The following is a 19,799-nucleotide window of genomic DNA, read 5'->3' on the forward strand; positions in this document are numbered from 1 at the left end:
CATACCTGGCCGACACCTTGCTGTAGTGCATGTAGGCTGCCACGATGACGCCCGTCTTGCCCTTACTGCCCTGGGGGGGCCAGGGCTGTCAGGGCCCCCCCACACCCCAGCATGCCCATGCCCCCTCAGGCTGGCCCCTGAGCCCCCAGCCCCTCCAGTACCTCCCAGTATCCCTGTGCCCCCCAGCACCCAGTGCCCCCCGATTCTCCTGCCCCCGAGCACCTCCACTCTCCCCAGCCCCCCCCAGCTTCTCCCCAGCCCCCCATGGACCCCTGAAGCCCCCCAGTTCCCTCCTATGAGCCCCCATAGCCCCCCAGTTCCCTCCATGATCCCCTATAACCCACCTTGGACCCCCATAGCCCCCCATAGGCCCCCAGTTCCCCCCATGGGCCCCCAAAGGCCCCCTATGACCCCCCCATAGCCCCCCCCCGGGCCCCCAGTTCTCCTCACAGCCCCTTATAGCCCCCCCATAGCCCCCCAGTTCCCCCCATGGGCCCCCTGTGGGCCCCCAGTTCTCCTCACAGCCCCTTATAGCCCCCCCCCCCCAGTCCCTTATAGCCTCCCACGGCCCCCCAGCTCCCCTGCAGCCCCCCACCCCCCACCTTGCAGTGCAGCACCGCGACGTGCTGGGGGTGCTCCCGCAGCCACCCCTCCATGGCCTTGCAGATGGAGCAGAGCTTGTCCAGGGGGGGGGCGTGCAGGTCCGGCCACCCGAAATCCTGCACCTGGGGGGCAGTGTCAGTGCCAGGGACCCCCAGCATCCCCCCGGCACCCCCCAGCCCCCAGAACCTTCCCCTCACCTTGGGGTTGAGGCGGATGATGTCCCGGCGCTTCTCCGACAGGTTGAAGATCTGTGGGGTGAGGGGCGCAGGGGGGAGGGGTGTCATGGCACCCCCCACGGTGCCCACGGGGGAAACTGAGGCACAGCCCCAGTTCTGCCAGACCCCCCCAGAGCGCCCGGGGGGATGCTGGCCCCCACCCCACAGCTGGCACCTCCCTGTCCCGTCCCTGGGACACCAGAGTCCTGTCCCCATCTTGACCCCATGGACTGAGTGTCCTGTCCCCCTCCTGCCCCTGGGGACCCTGGTGTCCTGTCCCCATGGACCCCGATGTCCCGCCCTCGGAGACCCCAATGTCCTGTCCCCATGGACCCCAACATGCTGCCCTTGGAGACCCCGGTGTCCTGTCCCCGCCTTGTCCCCATCCTGTCCCCAAGGACCCTGGTGCCCTCTCCCTGTCCTGTCCCTAGGGACCCTGGTGTCCTGTCCCCAAGCATCCCGGTGCCCTGTACCCCCTGTCCTGTCCCCAAGCACCCCAGTGCCCTGTCCCCGTCCTGTCCCCAAGGACCCCAGCACCCTGTCCCCATCCTGCCCTTGTGGCCCCCGGTGTCCTGCCCTTGGGGACGCCGGTGGCCCAGCACGTGTCACGCACCGCGTACTGGTGTCGGTGGCGCGAGGCCAGCATGTGGGCCACGTCGCGCAGGTGCGCGCGGTGCCGCGGCTCGTCCAGCGCGGGCGGGAAGCGGAGGCAGATGATGCGCTCGGTCACGTAGGTCAGGTCGAAATCGAACTGGCGCTGCATCACCTGCTCCAGGCTGACGCTCCTGGGGGCACCCGCGCGCGGCGTGACGGCGACCCTGGGGTGAGGGCACCCCCCGGGTACAGCACCCCCCAGGCACAGCACCCATGCAGGATGATACCCCCCACCCGGGGCGAGGGCACCCCCCGGGTACAGCACCCCCCCAGGATGAGGGCACCCCCCGGCACAGCACCCACAGCACCGATGCAGGATGATACCCCCCACCCGGGGCGAGGGCACCCCCCGGGTACAGCACCCCCCGGGTACAGCACCCCCCACGTACAGCACCCCCCCCCGAGGTGAGGGCACCCCCAGGCACAGCACCCATGCAGGATGACAGCACCCACCTGGGGTGAGGGGGCCCCCCGGGCATGGCACCCACCAGAGCATCCCTCCCCCCCAGCACCCCCCGGCCCCCCCGTACCTGGGTAGGGTGTTCCGCTGCCGGGCGCTTCCGAGGGACTTGGTGGAGCCCTGGGGGGGGCAGAGGGGGGGTCACGGGGGTTCGTGTCCTACGGGGGGTCACGGGGGGGGGGGGGCAGGGGACCCACCAGGTGCTCACTGCGTCGCGCGGGGGCCGTGTTCCTCCTCTGGGGGGGCAGAGCGGGCTGTGGGGGGAGTGTGGGGGAGCCGCTCCCCCATGTGGGGCACGGGGCCCTGCCTCAGTTTCCCCCCCATTGCCCCGGGGGGTGCGGGGGGGGGGCGTGTCGGGACCGACCCCCAGCACTTACCAGCTCGGGGGGGGGCAGAGCCTGGCACGGTGATGTCACCTGTGGGGAGCGAAGGGGGGTCACCCCAGCCCCCCCTCCCCCCTGCAATGGGACCCCCAGGGCTGGACCCTGCCCCATAGAGGGACCCGAGGGGGACCCCCAGCCCCACGGAGGGACACACCCTCAGACCCCCCGCAGGACCCCCTCCCTCCCGGCCGCCTCTGCGCCCCTCCCCCCCGCCCCCCCCCCGCCCCCCCCCCCGCCGTGTTGCTCTTGGCCCGGGGCCCCCGGCCAGGACAGAGGCTGCGATTGACACGGCCGGGGGTGGGGGGGCCGGGCCGGGGGGGGCCGGGGCTAAATATAGCACTGGCGGCACAGGGGGCCTTTCACCGGCACCGGCCTCAGCCCCACCCAAGCTGGGGACTCCCCCCTCCCCAAAATCTTCCTTGTGAGATTCCCCCCCACCCCCCTGCCCCCAAATCCTCCTTGCTCCCCCAGCCAGGGGGGAAACTGAGGCCCGGGGGGGTGGGGGCGTGTAAATATGGGGAACCCCGGCATCCAGGCCCCCCACCCTCACCCCCATCCTGGGGTGGGCAGAAGCACCCTGCCCATCCTCCCAGTATGGGTCCCATGGGGACCCTGGGCTTTACTGGGGGGGGGCACACACTGCTGTGTCCTGACCACGGTGCCCTGCCCAGGTGGACACTGACCCTGCCCCCTCCCCCCCCGCCCCGGGTCCACACCCGCCCCCCCCATGTCCGTGACCCCCTCGTGTCCGTGACCCGCCCCCCCCCCGCCGTTTGTCCAGCTGCAGCCCGGGCTGCCCGCCAAGGCCAGCGTTGCACAACAGTGGGGGGGCCACAAGGGGGGCCGAGATGAGGACGATGTGATCCCCCCCCAACCCAGAGCATCCCGCTATGGGGGGGGACACACTGGGGGGCACCCCCAGCCCTGGGGACCAGGAAGGGACAGTGAGGGGATGCTGTCACCCCCAGGGCCACCCCCCTGTGCCTCCCTACCTTCGCCTCACATCTCTTGTGGCTGGTGACCTTGCACACTGCGGGGGGGGTACAAAGGGGACATCAGGACCCCCTGGGCCAAGCCAGCTCAGGCCACCAGCATCCCCCCCCTATAACCCCCCATCCCCGCTCCAGCACCCCCAACTGCAGCACCCCTCACTCCAGTACACCCCAGCACCCCTCACTCCAGTACCCCCCCAACATCCCCCACCCCAGTACCCCCCCAGCATCCCCCGCCCAGCACCCCCCACCCCAGTAGCCCCCCACTCCAGCACCCCCCAGCTCCCCCCGTGTGGGGCCGGGGGGGACCCAGGGTGTCCCGTGGGGGGGGTCACCTCTGCAGACGAGGCCCTGGGGGCCGAGGGGCTCTCGGCAGGCGGTGCACGCCCCCCCCCGCCGGAAACGCCTTCTCGCGGAAGCTGTGGGGTGGCGGGGGGCTGCCGGGGCTGGGGACACACACACGCGTGGGAGTGGGCACGGGGCTGCAGAGACCCCGTGCCCCCCTTCCCTTCCCGTGTCCCGGAGGGAAACTGAGGGACTGAGCGACCCCCGCGGGGGGGGGGCTCAGCCGGTGGGGGCCGTGGGTAGCCACAGGGTGGGCTGCTCCGTGCCTGGCTGTCCCCCGGGCCCCCCCATGTCCCGTCCCCCCCCCCATGTGTGTGTCCCGTGCCTGCCCTGGGATGCCGTGTCTCCCCCCTTGTGTGCCCCCAGTGTCCCACCATGTCCGTTCTCGCGTCCCTCCATGCCCCCCCCCCCCCCCGGGACGCCGTGTCCCCCCCGTGCCCCCGCCCGGGACGCCGTGTCCCGCCGCAGGAAGCGGGGCCGGGACCAGCCCAGGAAACGGGACCGCGGGGGCGGCCCGACCCCCCCGGGACGACCCGGCCAGTTCCCACGGGCGGGGGGGGGGCGTGGGAGAGTGGGAATGGGGGGGGGGGGGGGCAGCGGGGGCGGGGAGGGCAGCGGGGAGGCGTGGGAAAAAAGGGAAAGTGGGGAAAGGGCGGGGGACAGCGGGGGGAGGGCGTGGGAAGGCAGATGGGGGGGTTCAGCACCGCCCCCCCCGCACCCGAGCACCCCCTCGGCCGGGCCGCGGCCAAAACGCGCCACGCGTGGGGAGGGGGCGGCTGCGCGAGCCGGCGGGGGGAGCCCCGGGGCCAAACCCCGCGGGTAGCACCGGGGCGGGGGGGGGTCCCGCCGCATCCCCCACCCCCGGGACCCCCGCACGCCTCGGGACCCCCCCTCCCGGAGACCCCCGCCCCCCCTCCCTACCGTGTCGGTGCCGTCGCGGCGGCCGAGCGCCCGCAGCAGCGTCCCGACGGCGCCGGGGGGCTTCATGTGGGGGCCGGGGGGGTCTGGGGGGGCCGGGGGGTCGGGAGCGGCTCCGGGAGCGGCGCCGGGACCGACGGGCGGCCCGAGGATGGGCCGGGCCCGCCCCGGCTTCCGCGCACACCAGAGCCGCTTCCCGTGGCCGGGGGGGCCCGGGGGGGGGCGGGGGGGGCCGGCGCGGGGGGGGCAGCGGCACACGGGGAGAGCCGCCCCGCGCCGCCACGCGCCTGGCACGGCTGCCTCAGTTTCCACTTGGAAAACACCCCCAAAAATCACCCTCCCCCCCCCCCATCCCCCCCCATACCTTCATGGTGCTGGGACCCCCCCGCGGCGCTCCCGGCCCCAGAGTGGCGGCCGCTGCCTCCCCCTTCCCCCTTCCCCATCCTCCTCCTCCTCCTCCTCCTCCTCTTCTTCCTCCTCCCCCCCCCGCCCCCCGACAGGGCACGGCCACCGTCACCGCGGGCGGGACAATACCGGCGTGATGGGGACGGGGTTGGGGTCAGCGTGCTTCTGGGGGGGGGACGGGGGTGGTGGTGTCCTGCAGGAGCACTGTGCCCCCTAAATGGGGACATAGGGTGCTGTGGGCCCCCCTCCGGGGACAGACCGGGCCCCAAATGGTACCTGGGGAGGGATGGGGGTCCCCCAAAATGATGAGATGGGTGGGTGGGTGCCCCCGGGTGGGTGCCAGCACGGGGACACGGGTGGGTGGCGCAGAGCAGGTCGGTGGCCGCGTCCCACACCGGGTCAACGCCCCCTCGGGGGGGGGCGGGGGGAGGCAGCCCCCCCCTGCGGCTGCGCCAGGGGCTGGGGGGGGGGGGGGGGCACCCGCGGTCCCAAGGCGGGGGGCTCCGAGCCCCCCCCCCCCCAGCGCCGGGAGCCCGATACCCAGAGGCCCCCAGGGATGTCGGGGTGCAGGGGACCCCCGGTCCCACTCCAGGAGGGAGCTGTGGCCCTTGGGGGGCCCCCGGAGCCCCCCCGCCCCCCCGCTGGGGGGCCCGGCCAGACTTGGCACCCGCAGCGCCGCCGGCGGCCAAGCGGGGACAGAGGGACAGAGCCCCCATTGTGGGGTCGGGCTCCGGGGGGGGGGCGGGGGCCTTTCTGTAGGCCCCGGGGGGAGGGGGGGTGTCCCCGAGGCTGGGGGGGGGGGCGGGATCCCCGGGATTCCCAGCCGGGAACGGCGCCGGGACGAGGGAGACTGCGGGGGTGAAGTCGCCCCCGTGGCTGCGACGCGCTGAGCGGCGGCAATTAGCGGTGGCAATTAGCGGTGGCAATTAGCGGCCCCCTCCCCTGCCCCGGCTAGTTAAGCTTCAATTAGGCTCGTTACCAGGTGGGCCTGGCCCAGGGGAGCCGGGGGGGGCCAGGACCCCCGGGTAGGGGCGTCGCTGGCGGCGGGGTGGGAGATGGTGTGGAGCACCCTGGAGGGGCCGTGGGAGGGAGGAGGAGGAAGGACAGGGGGAGGAAAAGGATGGAGGATAAGGAGGAGGATGGAAAGAGGAGGAGAAGGAAGGAGGAAGGACAGGGGGAGCAAGGAAGAGGAGGAGGATGGAAGGACACAGGGATGGAGAAAGGACAGAGGGATGGAGGAAGAGGAGGAGGAAAAGGATGGAGGGAGGAAGGACAGGGGAAGAGGAGGATGGAAGAAGAGGAGGAGGAGAAAGATGAAGGTCAGATGGAGCAAGGAAGAAGAGGAGGATGGAAGAAGGACACAGGGATGGAGTAAGAGGAGGAGGAAAAGGACGGAGGGAGGGAGGAAGAGGAAGGATGGAGGACAGAGGGAAGAAGGATGGATGAAGAGGACGGAGGAAAGACGGGAGGAAGAAGATGAAGGACGGGTGGAGGAAGCGGGGGTCCTGCCTCCGCTTCACCCCCTGACCCAGCTTTGGGAGGTCCCAGGGTGGCATTGGGGGGGTGGCACCGAGCGGGGACCGCACAGAAGCCATGGGGGGTCCCACAGCCCTGGCCGAGCCCCCTGCACCCCTCTGGGAGGGGCTGAAAGGATCGGGCCCTGAAAGGGTTCGCCAAACCCAGAACGCGCGGGGGGGGGGGGTGGGCTGGGGAAGCCCCAAGCCAGAGAGGCCCTCAGTGCCCACGACGACACATTTTTATAGATTTTGTACAAATTTTTACAGGTTTCTCTTCTTTGGGGGTGCAGGGGAAGGAGGTGGCCTGGGGAGGGGGTCCCATGCCCAGCCGGGGGGTCCCAGCATTGCCCCCCTCTGCTCCCCAAATAAAAGGGGGGGGGGGGATGTGCTAGGGAAAGCGGGTGGGTTTGGGGACCCCCCCACCGTGCGTCACTGTGAAGGTGTTGAGCCCACCACCCACCCAAAACAGGGGGGACACGGGGAGGCAGGTGTGGGGTGAACTGGGGGGGGGGGGGGCGGGCACCCGTGCCAGAGGAGGAAGGTGCCCAGGGGATGCCAACACCTTCCAGGACCTGGCTGGGGGTGCTGGAGGGATGGAGGGAGGGGTGTGCAGCCCACCCTTGGGAGCCGGGCTCCCCCCCCCCCCCCATCCCCCCCAAACCCATCCGAGGGGCTCCAGCGTTCCCCCCCCCTTCACGCTGATCTTTTATTGACAGCAGCATCGCGCAACACCAAGTTTAGGCTGGGGAGGAGGCGGGAGGAAGGCCAGCTCTTCCTCCTCAGCCCCCCCGCTCCCCACAGCGCCCCGCGCCCCCCCCTCCATCCCAGGGGGGACCCTGGGTCCCTTGGGAAGCACCAACCTGCTCCTCTCACTCCTCCCTGCGGAGGCGGCTCCGATGCGCTCGACGCCGTCGCGGCTGCAGCACATGCAAGAGGTGGGGGTCCTCGCTCGGGGGTGGGTGTTTTTGTGGTCTTTTTTTTTTGTTTTTTTTTTTTTTTTGTTTTGGTTTTTTTTTTTTTTTTTAAATTTGTGTTGGGTTTTTGTTTTGATTTAAAAAGTTTAAGAAAGGTCTCCAGGAGCTGTTGAGTTTTAGGTTTTATTTCTGTCTTGTCTGGATAGAGGTTTGGTTTTTAACTCTCCAAGCGATCCCAGGGTGGCGGCTGGTGGGGAGATGGCGCGAGGGCCCTGGAGGAGGATTTTTTATTCGGCGCATTCTTCATCATCACCATCATCTTCGCCATCTACTGACAGCGCCGCGTACTTGCTGGCGTGGCTGAACTGCGGGGGGGAGGGGGGGACATTCCTTACACACCAGCCAAGTGGCTCCGGCTCCACGCAAAAGGGCAGCTGCCTCTGTCGCACGGAGAAAAATACCGCCCCCCCCAAACCAGCTAAAAAAATCCCAAATCCCCAATCCGAGGGGAGGAAGGGGTGTCACGGCACCACTGGGAGTTGGAGCCAGGGCTCTCCCCGCCACCATGTGCCCCCTGGGTCCTGGGGGTGCCCCCCACCCCCCAAGAAAGGTGCTTACGGAGGGCGGGTTCTCATCGAGTTTCTTTGGCTCAGATGCAGGTCGGGAGTCGTGATCCTTTCTGCTCTCTTTCCTGCTGGAACCAGCGGCCCGTGGGCTTGGGGCCGGGACCCCCATCCCGATTCCCGAGCCAGGACCGGGACCCCCATCCCGATCCCTGAGCCGGGGGTGCTGCAGGGAGGGCCCAGGGTCACCCACCTGTCTGAATCTCCCGGGCCACGGCTGGAGCTCCCGCTTCGGACCTTGGAGCCACTCTCCCGGCCCCCGTCCGGTTTGTTCTCATCTCCTGCAGGGAAGAGAAGGCCACGAGGTCTCACTGCGAGCCCGTGGCCACCACCCACCACAACCGGGGGCTTGCGGGGGTCCGCACCCTTCCCTGCCACGGGGGCAAGGATGAGTCGCAACCCGGCTGTGGCAGAGCCAGGTGGGCCAAGCCCCCCCTCACCTTTCCTGTGGGCGTTCTTCGGGGGTGCCCCGTTCTCCACGGGCAGGCTCGGTGCCGTCTGGCTGCTGCTGGAGGGGAAGAAAGACCAACAACATCAGGATGGTGAGAAGGAGACGCCGACGCCACAGGCGAGAGCAGGAAGCGGCGTTTAGGGAGCGGGGAGACGGGATCCTTGGGCCACCACTGGAATATCTGGAGAGACCAGCGGCACAGGGGAAACCCTGGGGGTCACGGCCCAGGACGTGTCCCCCTGCGGTGCCAACCTCGTAGGAGAGTGCTGCTCCGAGTCCGAGCTCTGGGAGCGGGCAGGGGGGTTGCTGCTCCGCTTCACCCAGGCGTTCTCCTTGGGCGGCGGCGCCGGCATCACCTTCAGGGGCTGCTTCTCTTCCTTCGGCTTGGAGGTGGGAGAAGGGGCATCATCCTCCTTGGTGAACGCCTCGTTCTCCAAAGACTTCTCGCTCTCCCTCCTTCGTGTGGCTGCAGGGGTGACAAACACAAACGGAGGGTCGTGCGCGGAGCCACAAGAGGGGTGACAAGGGACATGCTGGGGGCCACCCAGCTCTGCACTCACTCCTGCCCGTCGGGCCAGTTCCCACGGAGGTGCCGGGGGGCCCCGAGTTGCCGGTCTGCGAGGACTCACTCCCTGTCCGCGATCGCTCCTGGTTCTCTTCGCTTCGCCAGCTGGGATGCCTGTGCCAGGGGCAAGAGGGGCTGAGCTCGGGGGCCGCAACGTGGGGAGGGAGAGGAGCGGCGAGCGGGTTTAGAGCGCGCCGAGGAGCATCATCGGCACCGCTACCGAGGGGAATGGGTCAGGGGAAGGAGGTGGCCACCACAGGGGAGATGCTGTGCTCCAAGGAACCCCACTGCCACCTGGACACCCCCCGGGTGGAACTGGGTGAGTTTTACACCCGACAGCTCACACAAGGCAGCCAGAAGCCCCTGCCCCAGGCCCCTCCCGCTGCAGCACACCTCTCTCGGGGTCGTCTTTCTATCCTCTTATCATCCTCCAGCTGGCGTTGCAGCTTCTCTTGCTCCTTCTGTAGCCGCTCCTCCACCTCCCGCTCCCTGGCGGCCGTGTCCACCGGCTTGGCCCCCCCAAAGATGGAGGCAGCCCGGCTGGACTGGGGCGCAGGGGCCACGGAGGTCTCCTCCTCCTTGGGCGCACTCCTGGGCTTCAGGTTCAGCTTCGGCCTCTGGGTGGGACCTGGGCAGGAGCCAAGACACCCCCAGTAAGCATGAAGCCCCCACCCTGAGCCGCTCTCAGCTGAGCCACGGGTGGTCAGACCCCACCCCCACCCCAAGAAAGCCATTACCTCTGTCGTCACGGCGGAAATCATCCCGGCCGTAATCATCCCGGGAGTTCCACCTATCCATCCGGTCATCCCGCCGGTCATAGCGGTCTTCATAGCGGTCACTGCACCCTCGGTAGTCGTCATCCCGGCGATACCCACTGCCAAAGGCCCTCCTGCCGCTGCCTATCCTGGAATCGTAGCCTGCGGGAGGAAAGGAACCCCCTCCCGGTGAGTGCTGCTCTCCCCCGGCCGGCCTTCCTGCAGGACAGCGTCTTCCACGCAACAGCCTCCAAATCCGGGCCAGAGCCAGGCTCCGGGAACGACCAGAGCAAGGCTGGGGAGTAAAGCTGGCCGGAGAGGAAAAGCCACAGCTCATCTCCCGCACCCCTTCCCCAGTTACTGGGGGGAGCAGGGCCGCACTGGGCAGCTCGTCCGCCGTGGCAGAGCCTCACCACCACCCTGCCGGCCTGGCAATCCTTCGGGAATGCCCTACCTCGGTCGTAGTCCCTGCTGCGGTCATCGTAGCGATCCCTGCCCCCAAAGCCACGGTCCATATCCCTCCGCGGACCATTGCGATACCGATCGTCGTAGCGATCCCGATACCCTGGAGGTGGGAGAAGGGGGGTCCCGCGTGAGTGAGGCACCTTGGTTTGCTCTGAACGCTCAGGTGACGGAGGCTGGCAAGGGTTTTCCTGCACTTGTTACCGTGACGGTCACAAATCCCATAACTAAGCAGGAAAATCCCGCTACCGTTCTCCAGGTGGGAGACGGCACCAACGCACTCGCCCTCAGAACCACCTGGCTGGGCAGAGCTCGGGTGGCCGCGCTGCCAGCGTCCCGTCGCAGACAGAGCACACCCAGATATCAAGGTAACGCAGATTTTCAGGGGAAACAGCAGAAAGGAGGAAGAACTTTCCGTATGGGAAGATGCAGCAGATTCAGCTCCGGGCTACAGACGTAGGGAAGCCACCCCCAGTCCTGCAGGAAACCTGCTTGCCAGGCAGAGGCGGAGGGAAGCCCCAGCCCGACTCCTGCGTCTCGCTCCGATCCCCTCAGCCACCATTTGACGGCAACGGAAGCAACACGTATGTTTCTGCCAACTCACTGTCTCCAAAGCTGTCATCGCCCCTGCGGGGTGGGTAATCATCAAAGCTATCCGTGGTGGCAGGACGGGCCCTCCAGTCACTCTCAAACCTCTCCGAGTCACGGAAGCGATCCCGATCTCTGCCAAAGCAGCGATCGTCCCGATCTGCCGGGGAAGGGAAGGAAATTTCAGCTCATGGGGATGGGAGCAGCTGCTGGCGGCGAACGGAGCACGAGCCTGGCCCAGCCTCTCCCAGCTCACTGCGCTCTATCAGCAGGAACGTTGGAAAGCCCTCGGCTGAGGCAATTAGCGTGATAGGGACAGCAGGGGTGTGGGAGGAACCAACACAGTGTTATAGATAAGTGCTGGCAGGCAAAACACCCCAGCGGGGCCCTCCAGCCACGCAGGCAGGAGCCAAGCCTGAGCCTGGAGCAGGGCTCAGACCCGCCGTCTGCGTCGTGACAACAGCGATTTGCCCCTCCATTGCCGGGGCCGATCACCAGCCCGGCACGCAATGCAGCTACCGGGCCGGCCGACGTGAAGCCAAGGTCACGAGCCAGCACGATACTCGCCTTTATCCTGAGCTTGATCAGCAACATCCACTCGTATTCTTCTGTTCCCTAGAGACTGGAACAACAGGGAGAGATCAGCCCTGCAGCCCCGAGACACGCGGAGGGGTGAAAGAGCGGATCCCGGGACGACACCCGAACACAGAACAGGCGGCTTATACAACACCGGGCTCCTCCCGCAGCCCCGATGCCCTAAAAATACACCTTTCTTCCCCATTTAAGCCTTTCTCAAGCAGGGACAGCCATCACTCTACAAGATGACACTTCTTAACGCATCTCCAGCACCCAGGGCCGCACAGGAACGTGCCTGGTCCGAGCTGGGGGCACACGGGGACTCGTACCTACCAGCCCTGCTCCGTCAGGGGTCGGACTCACCTCTTCGTTGAGGCTCAGGGCCTGGAACAAGGAGTCTATGTCTTCAAACTCAGCATAACCAAAACCTTTCAACCTCTCCGGATTGGTAGGCTCCCGCGGCAAACGCACAGCACTGATCTGCAGCCAGAGAGAAGAGGAGAGCTCGTCAGGGTCCTTGCTCCAGCTTGTTAATATGACAGGCGAGGACCGTGTTCTCTCAACAATGCAGCTCGTGGCCACCCAGGAACTGAATAAATCCTCTCAGTGATGAGCGGGGAAGAGGAGGGTGCAACTCCCCCTCCAAGCACACCACAGGTTCCCCACACAACTGCCTCCGACACTTGTCTGGAAGGAGGAATCGGGCTCCAGCAAGAGGCTTCCAGCTGCAGATCTGCAGCGGGAACGGATGGAAGGGCCAGGAGAGCTCTGCTCTGCGGCGGCCGCTCTGCGCCCCAGCCAAAGCTCCAGCCCCACGGCTGTGGGCTCCCCCAGCCAGCCCCAGCCACCCCTTTGCATCCCCAGCTCATCCCAGGCTCCGCAGAAAAACCCTGGTGAAACCCAGCTCTGGACTGTTCAACTGAGACCCTGGGTTCCACACGAGCCCTCGGGCTCCGCTAGCTTTATGTCGCATGCCACACGTACGCCTCCGGTCACGCTCCAAGCCCTCAGCACCGCCCGCAGGCCCCATCAGACGTCCCGTCCCGCTGCACTAATGCCTTCTACAACCCCTCCTCGCTGGACTGAGGCTCCCCAAGCGTGGCAGCCCCCAGGTCACTCAGGGGAAGTGGCAGGAGCCATGGAGGCAAAGGGAAGGCACAAGCTGCCTTCAGACGAGCCGGGCGCGAGGGGCCACTGCTCCAGCCAGCGCCGGGAGAGGCTGGGAAGGGAGAACAAGCGACGGATGCAGAGCGAGTAACTTCTAGAACAGTGAGGACCAACCCTGGGCTTTGCTTCTTACTCTCCCGTGTAGCACTGACCCCTCTGCCTAGACCTGGCCGAGGCTTCAGCCTCTCAGCTCCCTCCTCCTCCTCCTCCCCCACACCGTTACTCTCTGAGGAGGAGTGGATGCTGCCTCAGCAGGCGCCAGAGGTTAGAAAAACAACTGAAAATAAAAAATCACGGTAAGCAACGTGACTCTGCCCGCGGGGAGCGATCTGCTGCCATCAGCAGGGCTCGCCACCGCGTGGGGAATGCCGGACTCCAGCTGCATTTCCCAGGCCGACCTTCCGGGAGGGAAGCAGCCACTTCCCATCGCGGCTTGATGTCCCACCTTTGCCCTCCCTGAAAAACCCACGGGCGCCAATGTTCTTAAAGCTGGGAAAAGATAATGCCACTGTAGCAGTCACGGGCTCCCTGGGAGCCTCTCCCGCTCTCAGCCGTGGGGCAGGACCTGTCCCAGGTGAGCCCCAGCTGGGAAACCCCTCAAGAGGGCCAGACCCAGCTCAGGTCCAAGCGGAGCCCATCAGCCTCTGTGAAATTGTATTTAAGAAAGGACTGAAAATGCCACAGGCAGAAGAGGAGGAGAAGAAAAAAGAGTGAGAAGCAGCAGAAGGCAGGCCAAGTTCGTTGCTGTCAGTGCTCCAGGTGCTGGAGCAGGTAACGACAAGTCTATTTTAAGTGGTAATAAATTTAGTTTTCCCCAAATCGAGTCTAATTTGCTGTACTAATTGGTAAGCCATCTCCCTGCCTTTATCGCAACGCACAAACTTTCTCATCCTATTTCCACTCCCTGTCCCGCTGAGGGGGAGCAAGTGAGCAGCCGGGTGGGTGTTTGGCACCAGTTGTGCACCCAAAATCACGCCAAGAGCCGGCCCAGGCTCCTCTCTTTACTCGGTTCCACAGGAGAAACACCATCTGCCTGCTTCAGAAGGGTTCGCGCTCCGTCACCACCGTGGCTGAAACAGCGGGAACAGCCGTTTGCTTGCTGGTAGCCAAGTGACTCACCTGAGATCAAGCAATCCGACAGCCACGGCCGTCTGGCAGCCGCCCCTCGCAGCCAGCTCCGGGCAGACATACCTGCAGGAGCCGGGAGCTGCCTTGGCCAACCCACAGCCAAGCAGGAACCAACACACAGAGCCGGCGGAGGGCAAACGGGGATTGCAGCATCCAAATTCACGGCATTTGCAGCCCACGGTACCCCCAGCATCACCCTGCCCCGTGCCCAGGCCGGGCTCCGAGCCGCTACTCACGTTGAGTCCTCTGAAGAAGTCCTTGATAGATTCTTCCGTCACGTCATAGGGCAGGTTTCCCAGAAAGGCAGTGTAGGGGGGGGATTTCGGGAGGCGGCTTCTGTCTATGTTGGGTTCCCGAGCAGCCCGCGGGGCGGTGGGCAGGATGGAGCGGTCGATCGGAGGGGCCCGGTACACGTCGTCATCGTTACTGTGCCAAGTGGTAGAAACTAAAGAGAGAAATTTGGCAAATCACAAAAAACCCACCCAACTCAAGACCGGTTACTGGCAGCGCCATCCCCCCGGCGGCATTACAGCCGAGGAGCTGCACGTTAAATCCCTGAAATTCGTTCAGCTGAGCTGCCGGAGCCAGCGCGACACAAGCTGCCCCAGGGGCACCAGCAGCCCCCAGGAGGAACCCAGGCAGGCTAAAACGGCACGGGAGAGCGGCCGTTTAGTCCCGCGACCCATTTAATAAAGCATTTAAGCCTTCCCGGGATTAATTCCTGTTTGAATTACAGCCCGTCTCGTGGAAAAATACCACGGCTCGATCATTAATGTTCTCAGAAAGAAAATTCCTTGACACTGCCGAGCTGGAGGTCACTGCACTCACCGGTAAAACTCCTGGGCTTTGGTGAATCTGCCCACCCTCCGTCTTCCCCACTCTGGTTCTGCCAGTTACGCCAACAAAAAGCTCTTTATCCCATTTCTGTTCCCCATGTGGGTGCAAATCTCCCTCCCCTTCACCAGACCAAGAGCCTCAGTCCTAATGAGATCTTGGTTTGCTCACCGAGCTTAATTACCCCCCCGAAAAGAAACAACCAGCAAATTTTGCAATGTCTGTGTATGTTGTTCCAGGTCACCAGCTGTTCGAGGGTACAGTCAAACCCAGAGCCGGTGGCTTCCAACACTTCCCACACGGTTCTTCCCCCCCTGCAGCGGTGCAAGAAGGGGAAGGATCTGTGGACAACCCGCCTCTGCACCCCTCACACCCCTGGTACTGGTGTTTACTGGTCTGGGAGCCGGGCAGTGACAGTACCGTCTCCTTCCAGGTCGTCTGTCTCGTCGGCCCAGCTGACGGGTTTGGGGATGTAGGTTGGGCCCCCGCCGCCGCCACCATCCTCTGCCAGAAAGTCCGTCAGGGTGAGGGTCTTGCCCTTCTTGTTCTTCTTCTTAGCTGGTGGGGAGAGAGAGAGGACAGGGGTGAGTGCGGCCGGGGCCTGCTTTGCGCAGGGTGGGGAAGGAGGAGCAGCCGGGGCGCCCGAGACGCAACACCAGCCACGGAGACGCAGGCGCCGGCCACCCCATCCCCGTTTATTTCCTATTTCCAAAGGGACAACAGCCTCCGATTCCACCCAGCCGAGAATCCAGGCTGCCATCACCCCAAGCACAGTCACACCCCACATTTCGGGGGTCAGCTGTACCCACAAACATCCTCGGGGCTGTTTGGTTTTGGGGAGGAGAGAGAAGCCACACCACTTCCACCCAGGCCACAAGCAAGAGATGCGGCGGAGCACGGCACGGCGATGCCACGGCCGCTGGGACCCCTCCGCCTCCTCCGGAGCCGGCCTCACCAACATCTTAACAAACCTCCCAACTTCTCCAGCTTGGGAATTATTTTTTTTTTTGCTCCACTGGAGCCACGAGCGGCCACAATGTTTATCCGCCGAGGCTTTTTGTCGCCTCCTGACGAAGCTGTGCGCCGTGACGGTCCCCGGCACCTCCCAGCACTGCCGGGGAAGCCGGGCTATTTTTAGGAAGCCGGGTTATGATGCAGTTTGCAGAATTCAGCAGTTTTTGGGTTTTGTTTTTTTTTTTTTTAACCTTGCGGAAGGAATTGCTGCCCCCCTGCGGCACCCATGTCCGGAGCAGGGACCACCACCACCTCCACCTGCACCACCACCACCTCCACCTGCACCACCACCACCTCCACCACCACTTCTGGGCAGAGCATGGAGGGCTCAGACACCCCCGGTGACTCCGGACACCCCTCCACAGCGCTTTTCAGCGGCGCTTGGAGCTCCAACCTCCCAAAGGAAAGAAAAGCCGGGCTGTTTTGAAAGGTATGGCAGCCAGAGCCACGCAAAAGCAGCCATTGCTTTTGAAAACACGTGCTCTTATCTTTGGTAAGAAGAAATAATAAACTTTGGGATTACTGGACTTCACGCAGATAATGTCTTACCAGGCTCCTGGCTGGGGAGCACGATAATTAATGGGTGAAGGGTCACAGCAGCCTTAACGAAGATAAAAAATGACAGATGCAGGACTTTTGCAGGCTACTCGTTCGCCTTCTCTAATTAGCCAAAGCTCGCCTGCTGTTGCTCAGAGCCGAGGGACTGCTCACCGAATGGCGCTTAAAATGGTTTCTTCCGCAGAAATCCCTGCACCGGCACCGATATAACCACCACCAGCATCTTCCAGCAGGGAAGCCAGATGGTGGGAGGCTCCAGGCATGGATGGATCAACTGCCTGTGTGCAACACTGGCCCCCCATCCTGCCTCCTGGCCCCCCAGATCCTGGTTTTCTGTTGCCCTTGCTCTTCCCCTTTGCGAGTCTGGGATTTTTAGGGCAGTGTGAAGCTGTATCCTGCTCCTTCAGCCAGATGCTGGGAAGACAGAGCCATCCTGCCCTCCTGAACATGCTCCCAGCATCTCCAACGACGCTGGAAGCTCCCAGGTGCCATCAGGGAGCTCCTGTTCTCTGACGCTTGCCAGTTCTCCATTCCCAACATCCATTAAGACCCAGAAGGGCTGGAGAGAAAAGCTGAGCCTACAAACGATCCTTCCCCCTGCAGCTGCGCCAGCTCCATGGCCCAGCACCTTTCCCAGTGCCATTCTGTCCTCCCCTGCCTCGTCCCCACCAGGAATCCCAAAGGTTTCTGTTTGGAGCAGCCTGGGCTGTACCCACACCAGTCGCAGGAGAACCAGGGCAGAAAAGAAACTCAGTGGCAGTTTGGACCCGTTTTTAGCCACCACACATAAATCCCCGGGCTTGGGTCCCCCCGGCATCGTCTCCTGGAGCCCAAAGCCTCCGCAGGCAGCCACCGCTCTGTGCCAGCATCTCCAGGCCTGCTCGGGTCTTCCAGCCACGCTCCAGCTCACGGCTCCGCTCCGGGCAGCTTCGGTAAAGCCACAACAGCCGAGGGACATGGCACAGCACCGGCAGTGATGGGGAAACACATGGCAGCTCCCCCCGGCTCCAGCCACCAGCCCTTCAGGTAGGGGCTTGTGCTCTCATCACAGGACCCCGTCGCGCTCCAGAGAAAACCTTGGCAGGGCTTGGTCGTCTTCTTGCATCTTAAGCTGCTTCTCAGTCCCGCGGGAATCACAGCCTTGGCTTTGGGACTTCGGGCGACTGGAAACACTTCCCCCAGGAGCCCAAGCACACAGGCAGACCCCCGCAGGGGGTGGCCCAGCGAAACCCACCTCTCACCCCCCGAGGACCACACAACACCTGGCAGAGTGCTCAGAGCGGGGTGAGAAACACCTGACCGCAGGGGCTGACACCCGCAGCCTCCCATTAGCGGCTGGATCTGGGGGGTGATGAGATACAGGTGCTGCTCGGGGTCCTCACCGACCCCTGGGAGCCCCCCTGGGCTTCTACCGCCTGCTGCAACCATCTCTGGGCCCCCTCAGATTTTGCCCCTGGTTTTCGGGCCAGGAAGCTGCTCTCCATCCAGCCCTCGGCAAAGGCCAGAAGCCGCGAATCCAGCCAGCCCTCTGGAACAGCCCAAGCTCCGTTTGCCAAGGGGAAACTCATGGAAAGATGACGTCGGTCCTGGATAAAAACATCGGGACGGCAGTGGCGACTGCCTGGAAAAAATGGAGGAACCCTCTTCTGCCGGAGATGAGGGCCATTCCCCAGGAACGGGGGGCCAGGCAGCACAGTTTGCCCTCCTCCTTCCCAAACGGCACTGGCTCCGCTCCCGAGGGCCACCAGCCTCCGAAACCAGCGCACTGGGCTGGCCCCGGACACCTCGAATGCCCACCGGGTCCCCAGCGGGGCCTGGCGGAGCCAAGCAGCTCCTGTCGCAGGGTAACGGCATCACTGGGCCTACAGGCACCGTGCTTGGGGAGGGGGGAACCCCCCAGCCGGGCAAGCCTACCCCCTGCCTGCTGGTTTTAACCCTGTCACGGAGCCCTGAGCCTGTTACTGACACCCAACGGGGTGTGCAGAGCCCTGCGTCCGCGACCTGCGCCCACAGCCCCCCCCCCAGCTCAGGGGTGCCCCCCACCCCGGCTGGGTCCCCCGGGTGCTGCTGGGGGTGCGATACGGGCAGTGACACCCACCCTGCGCTACGGAAGGGGCTCAGTGTTGGCGCTCCCACTGCCGGGCAGAATGGGGCTTGTGGGCACCCGAGCCCCCCGGGAGCCCCCCCCCAGGTTAAGGCCTCCCCTGTGCTGGAGCCTCACCGGGAAACCGCTCATTTTTTGGGGGGGGAAATGAATAATTTTGGCATTTCCCCCCCTGGCCCTGCCAGGCTCCAAATGGCGCTGGCAGCTGGAGGAGCGTGGGGCTCTGGGGGCTGATGGGTTTTTTTTTGGGGGGGTCCCTCATGGTGGGGTGGACTGGCCAGTGGGAGGGGGGGAGGATCTGGGGGGCAAATGGCACGGGGGGAGGGGGCAAGGGAAGGAGCCCCTTTGGTGGTGGCACTGAGCGCTGCCCAGCCACCATCTCACAGAGACCCACGGGGGGGTGGGGGCCACACCAGGCTGGGGGGGACATGACACACAGGGACACCAGGGCCGAGGGGGTGACACGGCACAGGGACACCGGGCTGGGGGGGGGACGGGGACACAAGACACACAGGGACATCGGGCTGGGGGGGGGACAGGACATGACACAAGGACACCGGGCCTGGAAGGGGGGGGTCACACATGACACAGGAACACCGGGCTGGGGCGGGGGGCACATGGGGCACCGGGCCCGGGGCGGGGGACGCGACACAAGGACACCGGGCCCGGGGACACACACACGGTGGCTCTGCAGCCGCCCCCCCCCCCAAGAAGACCCAAGGGTATCGCACTGCTACGGGTGGGGGGGGCCGAGGGGGTGGGCTCACAAGGGGGGGTTCTCCGGTCCCGGCCCCCTCCTCCCCCGTTACCGGGTGCCCGACCGCGTGCGCGCCGCGCCCCCACGTGGGTACCGCCCTGCCCTGCCCCCCCCCCCCCCCCCCGCGCCTGCGCAGTGCCGCGCTTGCCGCTGCCGCCCGGCCCCCCCCCGCGTCGCCTGTCAATCACCGCCGCCGTGCGCCCCCCCACCAATGGGAAGCCACAGCGGGGGGGGGGGGGGGGGGCGGGGGCGGGCGGCCGCGGCCCTGAGGGAACGCGGCGGGGGGGGGGGGGGGAATTGGTTCGCCGCAGCTGCCCCCCCCGCCTCAGCTCCGCCCCGCCGGCCCCCCCGGCCCCGCGGCCCCCCCCGGCAGCGGCAGCGGGCGGCGCGGTCAGGGGGGCCCGTCGGTCCCGGCCGCGCCCCGCAGAACCCGCCGGGCCCCGCCGCCGCCGCGCCGCGCTCACCTGAGGCCGCCATGTTGGGAAGAGGCAGAGAAGGCAAAGGACCCGGATGGCGCCGTCACGTGACCGCCAGCGCTCCGCCCCCTCCCCCGGGGCGGGGCCGGCCGGGGCGCGGCTGATTCTGCGCTTGCCGGCGCCGCCCGCGCCGCGATCGTCCGGGGGGGCCCTGCGGAGCGCGGCGGTAGCGCCGGGTGCTGCGGCGCGTGTGCAATGCACCAGCGCCCTTTGCACTGCACCACCGCCCTTGTGCACTGCACCAGCACCCGTGTGCACTGCACCAGCACCCGTGTGCACTGCACCAGCGCCCGTGTGCACTGCACCAGTACCCGTGTGCACTGCACCAGCACCCG

General features: G+C 66.0%; 2 protein-coding genes across 3 annotated transcripts in view; both read right to left on the reverse strand.

Moving 5' to 3' along the window:
- TNS2 (tensin 2) overlaps positions 1 to 4,690 on the reverse strand; it is an 8,770-nt gene extending 4,080 nt beyond the window's left edge. Inside the window, exons 1-10 of the mRNA XM_056322571.1 lie at positions 4,574 to 4,690; positions 3,643 to 3,753; positions 3,308 to 3,345; positions 2,310 to 2,348; positions 2,130 to 2,168; positions 2,003 to 2,052; positions 1,432 to 1,636; positions 801 to 851; positions 603 to 725; positions 6 to 70 (exon numbers count right to left, since the gene is read on the reverse strand). Of these exons, the coding sequence (XP_056178546.1) occupies positions 6 to 70; positions 603 to 725; positions 801 to 851; positions 1,432 to 1,581 (389 nt within the window). The 5' untranslated portion in view covers positions 1,582 to 1,636; positions 2,003 to 2,052; positions 2,130 to 2,168; ... (2 more) ...; positions 3,643 to 3,753; positions 4,574 to 4,690. The remainder of the gene's footprint in view (positions 1 to 5; positions 71 to 602; positions 726 to 800; positions 852 to 1,431; positions 1,637 to 2,002; positions 2,053 to 2,129; positions 2,169 to 2,309; positions 2,349 to 3,307; positions 3,346 to 3,642; positions 3,754 to 4,573) is intronic.
- Positions 4,691 to 7,575: 2,885 nt separating this feature from the next.
- Positions 7,576 to 19,548, reverse strand: EIF4B (eukaryotic translation initiation factor 4B). Of its 2 annotated transcripts, none has more exons than XM_056322289.1 (15): positions 19,453 to 19,548; positions 14,976 to 15,113; positions 13,958 to 14,166; positions 11,790 to 11,906; positions 11,418 to 11,472; positions 10,867 to 11,010; positions 10,255 to 10,365; positions 9,783 to 9,962; positions 9,439 to 9,673; positions 9,041 to 9,159; positions 8,733 to 8,946; positions 8,470 to 8,537; positions 8,223 to 8,310; positions 8,025 to 8,100; positions 7,576 to 7,771 (listed from the first exon to the last, which is right to left on the reverse strand). In XM_056322289.1, exons 1-15 carry the CDS (start codon positions 19,463 to 19,465, stop codon positions 7,694 to 7,696), a joined length of 1,845 nt encoding a protein of 614 aa, XP_056178264.1. In that variant the 5' UTR covers positions 19,466 to 19,548; the 3' UTR covers positions 7,576 to 7,693. The 2 variants fall into 2 exon arrangements, with proteins under 2 accessions (XP_056178264.1, XP_056178265.1); XM_056322290.1 differs by having other exon boundaries at positions 8,025 to 8,097; positions 19,453 to 19,480.
- Between the last annotated feature and the right edge of the window lie 251 nt (positions 19,549 to 19,799).

The sequence above is a fragment of the Falco biarmicus genome, chromosome 19, assembly GCF_023638135.1.
Source record: "Falco biarmicus isolate bFalBia1 chromosome 19, bFalBia1.pri, whole genome shotgun sequence".
Lineage (NCBI taxonomy): Eukaryota > Metazoa > Chordata > Aves > Falconiformes > Falconidae > Falco > Falco biarmicus.

Bases quoted from the DNA above. Each gene is read 5' to 3' on its own strand.
- EIF4B (XM_056322289.1), bottom strand. The intron at 8,947-9,040 runs GTGAGTGCAGAG...TCACCCCTGCAG, and splicing joins AACTGGCCCGACGGGCAGGA to CCACACGAAGGAGGGAGAGC. The intron at 8,311-8,469 runs GTGAGGGGGGGC...TCTTCCCTGCAG, and splicing joins GAAGAACGCCCACAGGAAAG to GAGATGAGAACAAACCGGAC.